General features: G+C 40.5%; 1 protein-coding gene across 4 annotated transcripts in view; it reads left to right on the top strand.

Moving 5' to 3' along the window:
* The window catches only part of mindy3 (MINDY lysine 48 deubiquitinase 3), a 90,605-nt gene that overhangs the window by 32,528 nt on the left and 37,690 nt on the right, over positions 1–20,387 (top strand). For all 4 annotated transcript variants that reach the window (XM_078417188.1, XM_078417179.1, XM_078417168.1 and 1 more), the window contains one exon: positions 20,197–20,269. In XM_078417188.1, coding sequence (XP_078273314.1) covers positions 20,197–20,269 — 73 coding nt within the window. The remainder of the gene's footprint in view (positions 1–20,196; positions 20,270–20,387) is intronic.

The raw sequence follows: 20,387 nt of genomic DNA, 5'->3' as shown, positions 1-20,387 counted from the left end.
AAGGATGCTTCAAAATATATCTAATGAGTCATTTGTTTGCATCAAACCATGGTTGGTTGAGGGAGACCAATCCATACTGACTTGTGACAGCTGAAAATGGGGAAAAATGCAATGAAATGCTGAGAATGAAGACAATACATTTGTGTTTCTATTTTATAGATGCAGTTATAGAATGATTACAATTTCTGCCGGAATCTAATTGACTGACGGATTCTGAATGTTTGGTGTCTTTCATTTTTGTATTTTGAGAATGGTGCAAGGTGATCATATTTCAGAATTCCCATCATAATTGCTCAATACTTGTCAAATTAGTGAGATTATTATTTTTTCTTGTTTGACACTGCAGTCAAGTAGCTTAAGATTTATGTTTAATTTTTGTAGCTTGCAATTTTTGTTTTGTTTGCTTATTTGTGACTTGACTTTAAAATAAACTATTTATATCTTTGTGCTGTATTGTGGAGTATTTGAAATATCTGAATTGTAGTTTTTCTAAAATAATTCTTACAATAAACATAGTTATGGTGTGCTATCCATGCATTCTAATTCGGAATTCTCAAAATTGGATCTGGATATTTTCAGAAATTGCGATAACATTTTTAACTTGAATTTATTCTATTCTTATGCAATCTCCCAACGTGTGTGGTTAATTTATAAAGGACTAGACCAAGTGGACTCGTTAGGTCCAAACCTCTCCTGCATTGGTGCAGCAGCCTCTCCCCTTCCCCCCAGCCCCCTGTTCCTCCCTCCCCAGCTCCCTCCCTTCCCCCAGCTCCCTCCCCCCAGCTCCCTCCCCCCAGCTCTCTCTCGTCCCCCTCTCCCCCACTCCATCCCCCTCAACACCCCTTATCCTCCCCCCCCCTCCCTCGGAGAAAGATTTAAACTTTAAAATGTGAATAATTTAAAAATATAACACCGATTTCAATGAAAGTTCTTCCATTAGCACCAAAGGGTTGACAGTGAGTAAGATGGGCCTAAAATTGTTGTGCTATCATGTACCGTTTTGGCTGCAGTTCAGGAACAAACAAACGAGAGTTTTAATATATAGATTAAATGTTCCTAATCTGAATTAAATTGTAAAGAACTGAATAAATTCAACTGTATAACTTGGAATAGTCTCCAGCATGTCTAGGATGGCCCAGTAGCCTTTTGTTTTTACAAAGCAGGCGTGCTGTTTCAGCTGTTATACCAGATAAAATTGATGAGCCTGCTGACAGAGATGAAACCAATCAGCAGCATCAGGTTTCTCTCTTCTCAATTGCACTCTGTTTTTTGGGGTAATCTCATGAGTGGGTTTTTGATGTTGGTGGGAATTAATGCGTTTTGCATCCCTACACTGTCACTGCTCATAGTTAGAGGGTCTTTCTGTTCTCCAGAAGTCTCACCTCTGACCTAACTTGGGATGCAGTAGATTCATTTTCAATTGTGGGCACTTGGAGAAACACACCAGAGGCCAGAAGCCAAACCATTTTTAAATCAACTTTACACAGCAACAAGGCACAGCTTGCAATAGTATTGATATCTTCTGATGGCAAGCCTATATTTTCTGTGGGTGTCAGTTACTGGGAAGAGAGAATGGAATGGATCTTCACAAAGTAAATTCCTTCTGTTCTACTTTTTGCCTAACAAATGAAGCATTGGATCAAGTTCATATATTTCCAATTCCGTACCGGGGCGGCACGGTAGCGCAGCGGTAGAGTTGCTGCTTTACAGCGAATGCAGCGCCGGAGACTCAGGTTCCATCCTGACTACGGGTGCTGCACTGTAAGGAGTTTGTACGTTCTCCCCGTGACCTGCGTGGGTTTTCTCCGAGATCTTCGGTTTCCTCCCACACTCCAAAGACGTACAGGTATGTAGGTTAATTGGCTGGGTAAATGTAAAAATTGTCCCGAGTGGGTGTAGGATAGTGTTAATGTGCGGGGATCGCTGGGCGGCACGGACTTGGAGGGCCGAAAAGGCCTGTTTCCGGCTGTATATATATGATATGATAAAAGCACTAATCTCTGATTTTAGCTGAGGGAGTAAGTTTAAATTCTCATATGTCAACACTTTCTAGTCTCTACTTTTCTGGTAGAATTTAGTTGGCAAAAATGCTGTCACAAGGCAACACGTCGATGAGAAATACGTGGGACAAGGATGTATTCTTGCGATGAGATTGGAAAGTAAAAGATTTTAGGAGACTCGTACGCCATAACAGATGATTATTGTATTAGTATTATGTAGCCATTATATTATTGTGTGAATATTACACTATTTAAAAACCTGAAAACGTTTCTGCACGAGAAATTTCATAAGTATGTTAGAGGGGAAAGGCTAACGGAGAGAGAATAGAGCCCCACAGGATGGAAAGTATCATCTATGTACAGAGCCTCAGAATATGGACATGATCATTTAAAATTTCTCCTATTTTTACCATGGAGAAAGACATGAAGGTAAGAGAATTTGGAAAATAATGGTGATGTTTTGAGGACAGTCCATATTACAACCGAGGAGATGCCTGATGGCCTAAAATATCTGGGGCATGATCAGTATATCCAAGGACATTTTGAGAAGCAAGAGAAATTGCAGGAACCCTGGCTGAGATATATGAATTATCATTGGACAAGGTGAGGTACTAGAAGACTTGGAGGGTGGCTTTTATTGTTGTGCCTCTATTTAGGAGGGACTGCAAAGGAAAACCTGGGAACTATAGATGAATAAGCATAACGTATGTGGTAGGTAAGCTATTGGAGAGGGATAAGATATATATGCATTTGAAAAGATGTGTTAATCAGGCATAGTCAGCATGGTTGTGCTTGGGAAATCTTGTCTCATTAATTTGATTGAGCTTTTGAAGGTAACAAGGAATATGAAGGCAGGACTATAGATTTGGTCCAAATGGACTTCAGCAATGCCTTTAAGATTTGCATGGAAGGCTAAATTCTATGAGAGCCCAAGAGAGCTGGCTAACTGGACGTCGTATTGGCTTCATGGTAGGAAGCAGAGGGTGGTGGTGGAAGATTATTTTTCAGACCGGAGGCCTGTGGATAGTGGTGTGCCTCAGGTACCCATGCTCGGTCCATTGCTGTTTGTCATCTACCAATGATTTGGATGAGAATGGTCATGGGGTAAGTAGTAAGTTGGCAGATGACACTGAAAACAAAGAGAATGACTTTGTTATCAAAAATTACAGCGGAATCTTGAACAGCTGGGAAAGTGGTCGAAGGAATGGCTAATAGAGTTTAATTCAGATAAGCGAGGTGTAGCATTTTGGGATGGTTAAGCAGGGCAGAACCTATACAGTGAATAGTATGGCCCTGGGAAGTGTTGTAGAAAAGAGGGATCCAGGAGTGCATGTACATAGTTCTTGAAAGTGGCGTCACATGTTCGGGTGGGGAGGAAGGCTTCTGGCATGCTGGCCTGCGTTAGTCAGGGTATAGACTTGTGCTATAATTGTATAAGACAATAGGGCCACGCTTGCACTATTGTGTTGAGTTTTGGTCACCTTGCTACAGGAAAGATGCCATAAAGCTAGAAAGAGTGCAGAGAAGATTTACGAGGATGTTGCTAAGACTTGTCAGCCTGAGCAAATGAAATATTGGGTAGGTGAGGACTTGTTCCCTTAGAGCACAAGAGTCTGAGGGGTGATCATACAAATGTATAAAATCATGAGGGGGATAGATAGGGTGAATGCACACAGTCAATTTACTAGGTTAGAGGAATCAAGAACTAGAAGGCATTGTTTTAAGGAGAGAGGGGAGAGGGTAGTGTCTGTATGAAGCAATCTGTCAGTAGAAATGAGCAAGACAGGTACCATAACAGATTTAAAAGACACTAGACGACCGTGGACCCCTTGGGTCCAAACCTCTCCTGCAGGCCCAGCAAACCTCCCCCAACTAACGCCCCGTAGACCTGTTGCCGGCCGGAGAGTCTCCCCCGGGAGCGGGCGAGGGGGGAGAGGGAGCCACTCAACCCGGCCCCGGGCGGCCAGAGTGACCCGTAGACCCGCTGGGTCCAAACCTCTCCTGCAGCGGCAGCTCAATGGCGACGGCCGTTGCTTTGAGCGGGAAGAAGCCCCGCGAGACAACCAGCACACTTTGAGCAGGAAGAGCCGGCGACCAATCAGGGTGGTGCTCCACCCACGTGGGACCCGGAACAGCGACCAATCGGACGTTGAGCGGGAGGTCTGAGCCAATCAATCAACCCCACATAGGGGGGGAGTGGCAGGAGCCAATCAGGATGCGCCGGACTCCACGTGAGGGGCAGGTGGTAGAGCCAATCAAATGGCAATCTCAAAATGGCAACCCTGCCCCAACTGTGCATGCGCGGATCCGGCGGCCATCTTCCTGTTGTGAGGCAAGATGAACACAAGTATTAGATCAACGGGCCTCAACTGTGCAGGCGCGGACCTGTTGGGTTCACATTGTGACGTCGAACACAGAGGTATTACTGCGCAGGGGCGGCTGACGGGCAAGGCAAATGGGAGCGATTTATTAAAGTTTAAAAAGTGAATAACTTTAAAAATTTATCAACCATTTGAACCGCAGGCCATTGGAGTGTAAGGTGGGCCTAAAATTGTTGCGCTATCGTGTACCATTTTATCTATATTTCGGAAACAAATATATATATATATTGATAGATAGATAGATTTGGGCAAGTACATGGATAGGAAAGCTTTGGAGATATCTGAGCAAGATGATGGCAAATGGAACCAGCTTGTATGAGGTATCTTGGTCAGTGTAGACAATGTTTAATTTAACATTAATCTATGGTCTTGGTCTGCACTATTTCCTTAATGTCTTCCAGCACTATAGCCCTCTTAGATATCAGTGTGTCTGTTTCTGGCCGCTTGTTCATCTCCAAAGTGAATTACTTCACCGTAGGCTGCTTTGCCTTCAGCTGCCAAAACACACAATGCTTTGGAATTTGCTCCCTAAAGCTCTTGACTTTTCCTGTTTTTTCTTAAAATCCAACTTTTGTGATTTGGTGACTTTGTTTTTTATTTAGTTCTTTTAAAGCATTTTAAGTATTAGTTTCCATATAAATTTTAACAGTGTGGTGTTTTTTTACCATGCGTCTATATTATCGTAGTAATACGAGGATGATCCTAGTCATGATCTAAACATAATCCAGGGATTATTGTTCAAATGCTGCCTTAAATGTCAAGTTTGGAATCAAGAATCTCTGGTAAACATCAAGGGGAACCTAATCTATTGGAGTCATGCTTTGCATAATGGAAGATGGTTTTGTTTGACTTTAGACCTTGGAGATATCCAGTGATTACCCCATACACTAGCACTATCCTACACACTAGGGACAATTTTACAATCGACAGAATCCAATTAACCAAGAAATCTACGTGTCTTTGGAATGTGGGAAGAAACTAGAGCACCCAGAGAAAACCCACATGGTCACAGGGAGAACGTACAAACTCCGTACAGACAGCACCCGTAGTCAAGATTGAATCCGGGTCTCTGGCCGTTTAAGGCAACGACTCTAACGCTGCGCCACCGTGCCACCTGTGCGCCACTGTTTGCAGGAAGAAAATTTTCCCAGCCCCCAGTACATCACTGCAAGAGAGCATAGTGATTACAATCAATCCATTTACAGTATATCGATGCATGATAAGGGAATAACGTTTATTGCGAGGTAAACTCAGCAACGTCTGATCAAAGATAGTTCGAGGATCATCAGAGGTAGATAGTAGTTCAGCACTGCTCTCTGGTTGTGGTAGGATGATTCAGTTGCCTGATAACAGCTAGGAAGAAATTCCCCGAATTTGGAAGTGTGCATTTTCACACTTCTGTACCTTTTGCCTGATGGGAGAGGGGAGAAGAGGGAGTGGCCAGGGTGTGACTCGTCCTTGATTATGCTGCTGTCTTGGATGGAGCTGTTCCCAAACCAAGCTGTGATGCATCCTGATAAAATGCTTTCTATGGTGCATCTAGCCGAATGCTTTCTATGGTGCATCTGTAGAAGCTGGACTCGCAGCATTTATCAATGAGTTTGATTGCTAACTGGAATATTATCTACCACATTAATAAAGTGGACAATCATATAAAGAGTGCAGAGTAGCTGTAATTTACTGATCTGGTATAATAGTGTGTACTACAGCATCTCATCATTAATACCAGACAGTAAAAAAAGCATTGTTTCTAACAGGAAAGTCTGGTGCTGAAAGAGAATAACCAATGTGAAACCAAAATTTGGATATTTATGTTATATTCTTAAATTCTTAAATGCTTAAATTCCATATTAGTGTAGCCACACTGTGCTCCAATTCCTGAGTAATAGAAAAGCTATAACCAGGATTGCTTTTCGTGGCCTTGTATTCAGCTGTTGTAAAATGTAATCGGTTCCTGGTTCTTGGTCCTCCAAAATATCCCAAATGGAATTTAAACTGGAGGTGCTGTTGCAATTCAGCTGTTGTAAAATGGCCGAAGGCTGTGTACAGTGCTGGCAGTGTCTGTGTTTTACTGGCTGTGCCCTCCAATGGTTCCAGTTTGCCATGAGCTGAATTGCATTTGATATTTTACTATTTGCCAACACAAATCATCAATAATTGGTGTGGCTGGTGCCAAGGTCTGGGTCAGGAATGTATTCTCAATTGAATTCGGCGTCTGAATTCTCAGGTCAGGAACATGGGTCTCTAGTGTGGGCCGGGAGTACAGTCAAAGCCAGGGTTGAGAATACCATAAATAAGGGATATGGGCACAAGTGTTGCAAATCTTGAGTGATTGTTTTTTCGGCTTTTATTGTTATCCAAGGGATGTCCATACACTGAACAGCAGCAAGGATTATTGCATTTGACATTTGTCTGTAAAGATCTCTTCCCACAGACTTCCCATCACCCATCCAAAACAAAATAATTTACAGCATGGTCAACAAAGAATGACTACATTAAATAAGGACAGGCCTGTGCCTCTCTGCCTTGAAACCTGCTCCACCACTCAATGAGATTATGACCAATTTGATCTTAACCGTTGGTCCACTTTCCTGTCCCTTTCCCATAACTGTGGACTCCCCCATTCATGAGGATGTTGCACGAACATGAATGCAGAGTGTCTTTTTCCCAGAGTAGAGGAATCAAAAACGGACATATGTTTAAGGTGAGCGCGGCAAGATTTAATATGTACCAGAGGGGCATCTTTTTCATTTAGGGTGGTGGGTATATGGAATGAGCTGCCAGAGGTCGTTGAAACGGATAAAGAACAATTTGCTTTTTAAGAAGAAGCGTTTCATATTTTAGTTGCCTGTTATTCCTCAGTGACCCTGCTGGAAAGAATCTTCCTGGCATGTCATATTCTGTGGAGATGGTAGCTAATCCAAATAGCATTTTCCAGCTATAATAGACCTTTGATAGATATTGGCTGGATTTATTGAAGTGTTGTCTGCTGAAAATATAATATCATATGTATATAATTCTGGATTACAAGTTTGGCTTTAAGTGCTGCTTCTTTCATGCTGTTTAGGGATTCTACAAATTGAAAAGTTAGTGGGGAAAAAAAGTACCTTGGCAGTGTTCACTGTGTAATTAAAGTGATCGTGGGTGTAAACTTAAAACTTGCTGTTCCAGCAGTGGCAATACTTTAAATTTGAAGTTTAATTTAGAGATACAGCACGGAAACAGGCCCTTCGGCCCACCGGGTCCGCGCCGACCACCGACCCCTGCACATTAACACTATCCTACACCCATGAGGAACATTTTTTACATTTACCAAGCTAATTAACCTACAAACCTGTACGTCTTTAGAGTGTGGGAGGAAACCGAAGATCTCGGAGAAAACCCACGCAGGTCACGGGGAGAACGTACAAACTCCATACAGACAAGTATCCGTAAAGGATCAAACCCGGGTCTCCGGCGCTGCATTCGCTGTAAGGCAGCTACTCTACCGCTGCCCATTGGTTGGTTCTGAAAATGATTGTAATTGTGTAAAAACGCAGCTGCTTCCCATTATTCTGCAAGTAGACAGCAATGATCGTCATCTAAATCTCCCTATAACTCAGGCCCTCGGGTCCTGGCAACATACTCATCAATCTTCTCTGTACTCTTTCCAGTTTAATGGCATTTTTCTACTGCGGCGTGACCAAAACTATAAACAATACTCCCAAGTGCTGCCTCATCTGTGTCTTGTACAACTGTAGCATTATGTCCCAACTTTGTTACTCTGCCTTTACTGATGCATGCTATCGAAACGTAACCCCACTTCATTGCCCTATCCACCTGTGACGCCACTTTTGGAGAAAAATTTACTTGCACTCCTAGATCCCTCTGCTCTACAACACTCTCCAGGGCCCTGCCATTCACTATGAAGGTCCAGCACTGGTTTAACTTCCAAAAATTCAACACCTTGTCCTTGCCTGAATTGAATTCCATTGATGGACATACCTTGGTGATTAAAATTTGTTTTTAAACAAGACTCAATTATTGTTGAACAACCCTTTTGCTATAGGGAAAAGCATTCTCAATCCATTCTTTTTTCATGTTTGATATTTCAGATTCTACTTTAATCCCATCTGTATGCTGTGTTCTTAGCTTCAATTCTACAAAATGTTTTGAGTAATGAAATATGGAAGTTAATTTCTAGTTTGGAAATTGATTGGCTGCTCAACCAGCTTCTCTTGCATCTAAGGGTCACATATCAACTTGGGTGATATGTTTCCAAATTGCATTACGCAAGGGAAATCCAGGAGTGGGTTTCATCTGAGATAGACACAAAATGCTGGATAAACTCAGCGGGACAGGCAGCATCTCTGGAGTTGGGTCGAGACCCTTCAAGGTTTCCTCCAGTTCACTGTTCCTTTATTGCACGCTAGACAATTAATCTGAAATTATCCAAAGAATGTTTTCAAAATTGATGTTTTTAATAGAGAATTGTATTTTTGGGAAATGGAAGAATATTGCAAACCTACAGAGGTGTTGTTAGGCCAAATATGAATCAAACCTGTCAATATAATTTCTATTCAAATAAATATATATTTTTAAATGGTATTCACATGGGACTGTGTGTATACACAAATGAATAACAGAGGGTATCCTGCACAAATTAGTCTTAATTTGTATGATTCTGATCTCTTGAGAAATTAATTAAATGTGAAGGCCATGGTATCACAATCAAATCATATTGTACATAGTTTGAGATATTTTGCAGCATCATATTAATATATCTTTTTGGATTGATACTATTTGAAGAAAGTAGGACTTATTCCTTTGAACTTTTTACTTTGAAGCATAGTTTAGAGAGCCTTGTAGTTTAAACTTTCTCGTGGTCCTTATTTTTCTATTCAAATCAGCTTTTAATATCTTTGTCTCCAGTTTTCGGCTTTGTTTTGCACTGTAGTACAATGTCCTTCACTTTTTTGATGTGCTGTACAATTGGTACCAAGCTGGTTTTGGATTCATTATGCTTGCGTTATACTATTTTGGGGATGTATAAAACTGGCTCAGCAAGGCCATTTCTTCATGTCAAGTTGAGTTTATTATCATTTGCATTTGTATGGTGAGAGAAGCAACAATGAAAATCTTGGATTCCTAAAAGATGCATGTTATGGGGTGCATTATGCGCATCTATTTTTATTAACCCCGTATATTTGATTTGAGTTTCCCACTTAATGTTTGTTTAAAATTACGACTAAAGTTTTTGATTTATTTCCACTTTAACTTTATTTAGACAACATGTAACTTGCATTGACGGCATTTTAATTTGAAAAATCCAATCAATCCAAAAGCCAATGTGATCTGATTTAATTTTCAGGATAAAATCTTTGTTTTTATTAGAACTACAATAATCCAGCAGGAACTTGGAATAACATACTTTTTGTAAATATTTTATTAAAACAAGATTTTAGATAGCACATTAGATTTGTGCAATTGAAAGGAAGTTGTATAATTCTGTTTCTGGAACATGCTGTACCAAAGTGCATGTTTTCAGAGATCAGTCATACTACATTGCATATTGTGATTGCTAAAGTCCATGTAAGGATTTTTTCCAAGTAAGGAATGAATGCAACAAGAGAATGTCAAGTTTTTGAAATTGGCAGGAGGAAAAGTATTTTATTTTGAGTGAATGTTAACACGGTAATGGCAGTGATATGTTTCATACTTTATTTTTAAACTTTTATGGATTTTCTGATTGCAGTACTAATCATAATAAATCACTAGAAATTTAATGTGCCTCATATTTTGAATATGTAATTGGGTTGTAGAAAGCAAGCACCCGAACTGAAGATGTGCAGCTTCCATTGAATTGAGCCTCAGTTGTATGTATTGTGCAAGTTGATTTTGCCACCTGAGTTAGCTTCATAATATTAAGCATTTGCTTTTATACAGTTTATATATATATTAGACTGTAACTAGACCAGCCATATAAATATTGTGGCTACAAGAGCAGGTCAGCAGCTGGATGCTCTGCAACAAATGACTAACCTGGAGTTCAACGAGATCTGGGTGTCCTAGTGCATCAGTCAATGAAAGGAAGCATGCAGGTTCAGCAGGCAGTGAAGAAAGCCAATGGAATGTTGGCCTTCGTAACAAGAGGAGTTGAGTATAGGAGCAAAGAGGTCCTTCTACAGTTGTACCGGGCCCTGGTGAGACCGCACCTGGAGTACTGTGTGCAGTTTTGGTCTCCAAATTTGAGGAAGGATATTCTTGCTATGGAGGGCGTGCAGCGTAGGTTCACTAGATTAATTCCCGGAATGGCGGGACTGTCGTATGTTGAAAGGCTGGAGCGATTGGGCTTGTATACACTGGAATTTAGAAGGATGAGGGGGGATCTTATTGAAACATATAAGATAATTAGGGGATTGGACACATTAGAGGCAGATAACATGTTCCCAATGTTGGGGGAGTCCAGAACAAGGGGCCACAGTTTGAGAATAAGGGGTAGGCCATTTAGAACGGAGATGAGGAAGAACTTTTTCAGTCAGAGGGTGGTGAAGGTGTGGAATTCTCTGCCTCAGAAGGCAGTGGAGGCCAGTTCGTTGGATGCTTTCAAGAGAGAGCTGGATAGAGCTCTTAAGGATAGCGGAGTGAGGGGGTATGGGGAGAAGGCAGGAACGGGGTACTGATTGATAGTGATCAGCCATGATCGCATTGAATGGCGGTGCTGGCTCGAAGGGCTGAATGGCCTACTCCTGCACCTATTGTCTATTGTCTATTGTCTATTGTCTTCCCTCGCCATCTGCAAGAAATTGGTCTAAATCTGAAGCAGCGGAGAAAAATCGACTTGTCTGGATTAGTGCAGTTCTAACAACACCAAGATAAAGCAGCTGATACCAAACCTACCAGCTAACTGTGACACCCTCTGGCACTGTGCGTTGGTTGTTGTATTCCATTCACAGAATTCAAAGCACTCATTTACTGAGGCTTCTTTGACAAATCTCCCAAACATGACCCGTATCACCATAAGGACAAGTGCATGCAAGTGCCACCATCTACAGGTTCTCCTCCAAGCAATATACCTTTTTGAACTCTAATTTTGTTCAGTAATTTCTTGTGCACGACATATTGAAATCAAAGTGCATCATACCAATGATCTTCTGATCATGCTTAAATAGATTTAGTGAGCTTGATTTTTTAAATAAATCCAAACGGTCTCTGAATCCTTGGTCTGTTCACACTTTGTTTACATTTTCTCCTGCCAACTTTTAAGAAATGCCAAATTATGTAGTGGAGCTGTCTAGACTCATTCCATTTGAGATATTTCATCAAACTGCTCACGTATCTGAAATTTTTGTTAATTTTTACCTTTTTATGTCTACTTTTTTTAAACAAAAGAAAATATTCTTATACAAACACAAATGGTAGACCTTAAATAAAGAATCTGGCAGAAGTTACACAGATCAATTCTCCTAAGCTCCATCCAACATTCTCCCGATTTTTTTATTTTAACCAACTCCTGTAATCTCGGATGAGAGGAACTACTTAAGGGCCTTTCCCAGTTCGGCCATTTTTAAGGCGACTGCCGGCGACTGTCAAAGTCGTAGCAGATCGCCGAAAAACCGGCGACTGGACTCCCCCTACGACTATGTCTACAACATTGTCTACGACAAGCTACGACAACCTACCACCTAGTCGACGGTAAGCTACCGACAACCGGCGACCCAGTCGTCGTGACTTAGGACGTCCACCTACGATGGCGCCTACGACAAGCTACGACAACCGAAGTCAACCTACCTCCACCCTTGACAAAGCTACGACCCTGTCGGTCACAACTGATGACAACTGTAGCCATTTAAGACAATAGACAATAGGTGCAGGAGTAGGCCATTCAGCCCTTCGAGCCAGCACCGCCATTCAATGCGATCATGGCTGATCACTCTCAATCAGTATCCCGTTCCTGCCTTCTCCCCATACCCCCTCACTCCGCTATCCTTAAGAGCTCTATCCAGCTCTCTCTTGAAAGTATCCAACGAACTGGCCTCCACTGCCTTCTGAGGCAGAGAATTCCACACCTTCACCACTCTCTGACTGAAAAAGGTCTTCCTCATCTCCGTTCTAAATGGCCTACCCCTTATTCTTAAATTTCACGTCATTTTGGCACCAAAGGGGTGTGGGAAGGTTTCAATCATTCTGCTTCATGACTGCCATGGAGCAACATATGATGGCATTGCTCTTACAAGAAGAACAAGCCCTGCTGCTTGCAGCGGCCCTCATGCTTAAAATTCTGCGACAGAAGGACAAGAAGAATGGGGAAGAAGAAGCCCAAGAAGAGGTCTGTGTGGTTGAAGCCCTTGTCCCTGAAGAGACCCAATGCAGTGCAATGTCAAAATAAATGAAAAGAGTTTGCTTTTCAATGCAGTGCAATACTTGTTTGTTTTTGTTTTATTGGTCAAAATAAATAAAATATTTGAAAGAGATGCCATGAGAAACTACTCTGAAATACAATAACTTCAAACATCAATCTTTTGTCAAAATGTCCAAACTTTACTTTATTCAAACAAACAAAATTCTTATAAAAGGCGGATAACCGTCGTCAGTACCGGCGACAACCTGTCACCTGGCGACAACCTATGACAGCGCCCATGACAGGAGACGACAAGCTTCGATCATTGGCGTCAAGCCAGCAGTCGCCGAATATTTTCGAGCAGGGAGAAAATTCCGCGGCGACCAGAAAAAAGCTACGACTCTTTGGAGACTACTCAGGACCACGCCCGTGACACACCAGCGACCGTGCGGCGCCAGCCTAGTTGCCTGTAGTCACCTTAAAAATCGCCAAAGTGGGACCGGCCCTTAAATTGCATTTAATCCAGGTTTTGTTTCCTTTTTATTTGCTGCAATGTTTTCTTCCCCAAATTGTGGACACTTGAAATGGTCAAAAGAATATTTGCATTTTTCAAATTAATCTGCTTAAAATCCATTTTCACTTGATCTTTTCTTTGCATGATTACAAATACAAAAATTATTCTTTCAGACTTTTGAGTTAGCTGTTTGCCTTCTACCCTAGAAAACCAATTGGATGGTAGACAATTTGGGTGTATTTACATATAATTCCACTCAGCCTTCTGAATGCCAACACTTTTCATGGCTTATTGATATTGGAGAGATTGCGGAGCACTAATGGAAATAAGATTAATCCCATTCAAATATATTAAGGCAAAGGTTGTTTTAGCATGTTAACTACAATTGTCTCATTGGACCATTCAAAACTTACTTAGTCATCTCTGGCACGAGGTAAGTTTACTGCAGGGCTGAAAAGAACAAACTACTTCCGTGGCATCTATCCTCAAATTAAATACTGTCAGTGAGATATTTCTGAAGCTCATCCGGAAACTGTTTTTAGTGGAAGTTGTGTTGGTACTAGTCAAAGAATAGTTGGGGCTCTTGTCGGCTATTAGCTAATATTTACTTCTCAAGCAGCACCATCAAAATTCAGATGGAGGTTTTGTTATTTTGTGGACATTGCAGAAATTTAAAGTTTTCTATGCGCCCCCTATGGAACTTAAGTACGGGAAAAATGCATAGTTGCTCATATAACTGCAGAATTGGGGAAATACATAAAGGCCTTTTACACGAATTTGGTATTATTTTACAATTTGGGTGTTATTTTATAATGCAAGCTCATGAAGAATATAGAATAGCAAAAAACAAAGCTGAATGTATCCAAGGTTGGTTTGGCTTTTGACAGTAAAACAAAATGTGTGATTGGATGATGCAGTCACGACCTGAATAAGATATAGCAATAACTTGCATTTTTTTTTAAATGTTGTGCTCGGATGATGGGGTAAACATTTGAAACTATATCCCTCTTTCATTGTTTTGTATGACATGCACTTATTGGAGATTTGAGCCTGGGGATTGGTATGTCAGATTTGTAGCACACTCCATTCCCTCCATGAACTTAATGTGTAAAAATTTATTGCCATCATCAATGCAACAAAAATTGCCTGCTCATAGGAAACGTGAACCTAACATGCATAATCTCTTGATCTGTAATCTTTAAAACAGCTGGATTTTTGTCAGTAGATATGGATTTAAATCAGCTGATGCTGTTAGATTGATCACTGTTTATTTTTTTAATGTTCTTCTGAATTCCATTTGTTATATAAGCTTCTAGTGTAATTTTCATTCAAGAGCAAGAACTGAGTTTGATAGTTGAAAGAAACCATGCTGCCATTTTAAGAAATTGGCTGCTGTTTTCTTGGCTTTTGCCTTTTGCATTCCTTGCTTCCACTTCCTACATAGCTTTTTGTCCTTAAAACTATTTTGAACCACATGAAGCACAACCATTTTTTCACTTTTAATATTCAATCTGTTTAGGGATGTCAAATGTTAGGAGGTGACAAAGGAGATTGATGAAGGTAGAGCATAGATGTTGTATACATGGATTCTAGTAAGTCTTTTCATAAGGTCCCTCATGGTAGAAAATTAAGATGTATGGGTTTCGCAGTAACTTGGTCATATGGATTCAGAACTGGCTTATAGTAGACAGAAGGTTGTGGTGGAAGGTAGATGTTCTGATTGAATATATATATATATATATATAAGAAAATAACTGCAGATGCTGGTACACAAAATGCTGGAGCAACTCAGCAGGTCAGGCAGCATCTCGGGAGAGAAGGAATGGGTGACGTTTTGGGTATATATATATATATATATATGTGTATGTGTATATATATTAGGTTGGCGAGTAGGTTTGCTGGTGAAACTAAAGGAGTTGCAGGAATGATGTCACATACAGGGGATAAGGATGAGCTGCAGAAATGTGCGGAGAAATGGCAGATGGTGTTTAGCCTGAGCAAAAGTGAGGTGTTCCACTTTGGAGGGTTAAATGTAAGGAGTGAATATACAGTTAACACCCCTCCCAACCCTTCTGAATTTGACAGAAAGTTTCTGTTTTCTTATTTCATTTCCGCCATTCCGATTTCGCGTCACGTTTTTCCGCGAAACAGTTGGTAATTGCAATTTGTCAATTCGGCCGCTAGAGGTTGCTAGGGGTTCCGTGAGAAATCCCCCCGCCCTGGAAGTCTCCCCGAAAATGTGGCACCTAGGCTGTGCAAGGCAGCCAATCTCGACCTCATCGGGACTTCCATGGTGGGTTGAATTTGCAACCTGTGGCCGGGGCTGCAGTATTTACTTCAGATTGATTTGCCAGCAAAAAAAAACTTAATCTTAGCAGATTGAAAATTCAAATTAACTCAACAGTTGGGAAACCTGCACAATTATTTAATGCAAATTTCTGTTCATTAATTATGTTTTTGAAGTCAAAGTGGACTTTTTTTGTCATTTGCCAGATGCTTTCCACTACATTTATGAACCCCCTATTGTGTCCACTACTTAAGATAAACAATCATCATACCAGAAGGACGCGCAATGCTGGAGTACTTCAGCAAGTCAGGCAGCATTTCTTGTGCCTGCTGAGTTACTCCAGCACTTTGTCCATTTGTGTATTAATCAGCATCTGTGGTTCTTTGTTTCTACCAGAGATGTTGCCTAACCCACTGAGTTACTCCAGCACTTTGTGTCTATTTTTTCAATTATTCGAATGCCTGTCAGGCAAAACTTCATCAATATAGAAACAAAGGTTTTAAAGATCTTTTATTGTCACGTGTACCAATTAAGGTACAGTGATATGCGAATTAGGAATTGCAGATGCTGGTTTACAACAAAAGCCACAGTGCTGGAGTAACTCAGTGGATCGAGCAGCATCTGTGGAGAACATGGATGAGTGTTCTTTTGGGTTGGGACTCCCAGTCAGACCTGCTAAGTTACTCCAGCACTTTGTAACTTTTTTCATATTGTTTTCTACATATAAAGGAAGGAATAATCTGTACCAATTTGATTACGTTTTTTGTGGCTGATCAGGTTTAAACCTGATTTATAGGCAAAGTTGATACAGTCAAATTATTTTACATAATTCAATGTATCTACTGTATTCAAAAGCAAATTATTTAAAAAGCATTTTGCATATCATATGTGTGATAGATTAACTAAATTGAAGGCACGTATAAATGAGGACTTGCATTTGTACAGAGCCTTTTTGTTAGCTTCAGGACATGTCAATTATGTACTTTTGAAATGCAGCCAGTGCTGTAAAGTATGTCAACTTGGGAAGCAGTTTGTGTGGCAAACTCCTATAAAGTAAGTGTGATGACTGAATATATTAACCTCTTATCGACCTTCAATGACATTGATTGAATGATAAATATTAACCAGAGTTAATTCTCATGGTTTTCAAAATGGTGTCACAGGATTTTTTCTGCCCATCGAAAAGGGCTGCAGTTCAGTTTAATATTTCCCACAAAATATGTGAATTTATTTGGCTTCAGGAATCTAGTAAAATAAAGATTTCCAAACTTTTATCTTACCATTTTGTTTGTGATTCAGTCAAGAATTCTGATAGCTTCGTAAACCAGGGAGGAAAAATTCTATCACCTGTGAGATTTCTGCATTCTCATGGTACTGGTTCTATTATTATAGTTTAATATTAAATGATGATGGGATTGGTGTGGCTTATAATGCTATGTGTTGAGCATACATGAATGTCTGGACCCATCTATTAAAAAAATTAAGAGTTTAGGAAAGTAGGAGGCAATCTGCTAATCGTGGAACTGGAGACTCAAGAGACTGCTGATGATATAATCTAAAGCAAAAACTTCTGAAGAAGCTCAGAAGGTCAGGCATCATTTTTTGGAGGCAAAGGGCTGCACGGTGGCGCAGCAGTAGAGTTGCTGCCTTACAGCGAATGCAGCGACAGAGACCCAGGTTCGATCCGACTGCGGGTGCTGTCTGTACGGAGTTTGTACATTCTCTCCATGACCTGCGTGGGTTTTCTCCGAGATCTTCGGTTTCCTCCCACTCTCCAAAGACGTACAGGTTTGTAGGTTAATTGGCTTGGTAAATGTTAAAATAAAATGTTCATAGTGTGTGTAGGGTAGTGTTAATGTGCAGGGAACGCTGGTCGGCGGGGACCCGGTGGGCCGAAAGGGCTTGTTTCCGCGCTGTATCTCCAAACTAAAAATGGACAGTCAACGTTGACAATTTGATATTTTTCACAAAGTATCTTTACTTTAGAAGATACCAAGTTGCCAAAAACACTTTATTTTTAATGTCTTTATTGAGCCACTGAAATTATGGTTTCTTTGCTGTACATTGGAGCTGAAGTATTGGCGTAGAAAACGTTTGCCACAGTATAACTTTATAATGATAAATGGCTCCAGTAAAGACAAATACTTTTTTTTAGCAGAGAATGAATCTTTACATAGTTTTGTTCAAATGGAAAGAAGTTTAGAGCAGTGCGATTTATAAATGTGTGTCCGATGCCAAATGCAAATTTTCTCACGGCAATGAACACTGGAAATCCTACCCGGAATACTTTAAACCAGATTGTAGAAATAGCCTTTCAATGATTTACAGATATCATCGTTCCAAACAAAACATTGTTTCATTATTTTGCAACAGTTTGTTCACAAAGATTTTTAAATTTAAATGAATGGAATTCAAGTATTTTCCCAAAGGTAAACTGCTATCTTACATATGTCGGTTATGCACCTCTAAAATGGCCAGGTATTTTTTAATATTATAATTAAATGTTAACTAAATCAAAAAGACCGTGTACAAGAAGTTTCAGTGATTCTATTTCGCAGAAATTAACTATGGTGGTTAGGGAGTGAGGGTGTGGAAGATGTGTTCTGGAATGTGGCTTTGGTTTTGTTTATTATTTTCATGTGTACTGAGATACAGCTAAAAAGCTATCTAGTTAAAGAAAAAACTGTACATGATTACAACCAGGCCATCCACAGTACACAGATAAAGTGCACAACATTTAGTGCACGATAAAGTCCTATTACCGCCAAATTATAAGAAGGATGTCGACAAAATGGAGAGGGTACAGAGGAGATTTACTAGAATGTTGCCTGGGTTTCAGCACTTAAGCTACAGAGAGAGGTTGAACAGGTTGGGTCTTTATTCTTTGGAGCATAGAAGGTTGAGGGGGGACTTGATAGAGGTTTTTAAAATTTTAAGAGGGACGGACAGAGTTGACGTGGGTAGGCTTTTCCCCTTGAGAGTGGGGAAGATTCCAACAAGGGGACATAACTTCAGAATTGAGGGACAAACGTTTAGGGGTAACATGAGGGGTAACTTCTTTACTCAGAGGGTGGTGGCTGTATGGAATGGGCTTCCGGTGGAAGTGGTGGAGGCAGGCTCGATTTTATTATTTAAGAGTAAATTGGATAGGTATATGGATGAGAGGGGATTGGAGGGTTATGGTCTGAGAGCAGGTAGATGAGACTAGGTCAGAGAAAGTGGTCGGCGTGGACTGGTAGGGCCGAACGGGCCTGTTTCCGTGCGGTAGTTGTTATATGGTTATATGGTTATATAGTTCAAAGGCCTCCAATGAAATCGATTTGACGTAGGCACCACACTCTAGTCAATGAGAGGACGATTTAGTTGCCTGATAACAGCTGGAAGAAACTATCCCTGAATCTGGAGGTACATGTTTTTAAACCTGTACTGATATGAGAGGGGCGAAGAGGGAGTGACTGGGGTGATACTGGTCCTTAATTATGCCGTCTTGCCAAGGCAGCATGTCCAATTGATGGAGTTAATGGAAAGGCGGTTAGTTTGTGTGATGTCTGGGCTACATCCACAACTCTGCAATCTCTTGTGGCCTTGAATGGAGCTGTTCCAAAACCAGGTTGTGATGCATTCCGATAAAATGCTTTCTATGGCACATCTATAGAAGTTGGTGAGGGTTGTTGGGAACATGCCGAACTTCCTGAGCCTTCAAAGATGTAGAGATATTGGTATGCTTTCTTGGCCATAGCTTTATTGTGACTGGTCCAGGACAAGTTCCTGGTGATATTTATTTCTTAGGACTTGAAGCTTTCGACCATCTCTGCTTTGGCACCATCAATGTATTGCTTCACTTCCCGAAGTCAATCATGATCCCTTCTTGCTGATATTGAGGGAGAGGTTGTTGTTTTGACACCAAGTTACACAGTTCTCAATCTTTCAGTGTCCCTGTGACTTTGGTGTTTCTGTAAGCCTCTTAAAAGTGGGCTAGGAAGTTGTGATTCTTCTGTTCTTGTATCTCATGTTGGAATTCCAATTTACTAAATGGCAAACTTTCATTCTGTCAATTCGCTCTCATTTTGCTAGATTGAATTTATAGGAATTTATGTCTGGAAATTCCTGTTTTTGACAAACCCCTCTTGCATTGCTGAGCTTAGGTAAAGTTGAAAGAAACTATAATGAATTTAAAAAAATAGGTATTAAATATGAGGAAGACTTTTAGAATAGAATCCAATTTTGGGCATGGAAAAATATACAAGAGCCATTTGTTTCACACTGTACTTTTTATTTAGGATGTTGCATTTGATTACCTGTATTTATTGTCACTGAGTAGCTCCTTCAGTGACAGACTCCTTCACCCCAAGTGCGTGAAGGAGAGATATAGGAGGTCCTTCCTTCCCGCTGCTGTGAGACTGCACAACCAGCACTGCTCCCAGCACACGAGTCAACAATAACAGCTAAGAGCCCACGGAAAACTGATGACAATTTATGTATCTTCTATTTATAATGTATGATCTCTTGCTATCCACTTTGCTGCTGTAACACTGTAAATTTCCCCGGTGTGGGACGAATAAAGGAATATATTATTATTATTATTGACAATTTGAAATGCTCTTGTGCACAATTTTCAATGCAAATCATAATGTTATTCTGTGACAGAACCTAAACAATGGTCTTTTGAGATATGGCATGCTTTTATTTTCTAGGAGATGTCCTTAGTTGCCCCCGAATCTCCTTGGGAGCAAGCTAGAAGAGTATTCCAAACATATGATCCTGAAGGTAATTTAGTTTCATTAATAGATCATAATTTTCCAGCTATTTAAAATCGTTGCATTGTGAACAGCTCCAATCAAAGATTATTCTTGTTACTGTTTGTCAGGCTAACAGTCATAATAAT

This window comes from Rhinoraja longicauda, chromosome 2 (assembly GCF_053455715.1).
Source record: "Rhinoraja longicauda isolate Sanriku21f chromosome 2, sRhiLon1.1, whole genome shotgun sequence".
NCBI classification, from domain to species: domain Eukaryota; kingdom Metazoa; phylum Chordata; class Chondrichthyes; order Rajiformes; family Arhynchobatidae; genus Rhinoraja; species Rhinoraja longicauda.
The sequence above is the reverse complement of the archived record's forward strand: the minus strand, read 5'-3'. Positions and strand labels throughout refer to the sequence as shown.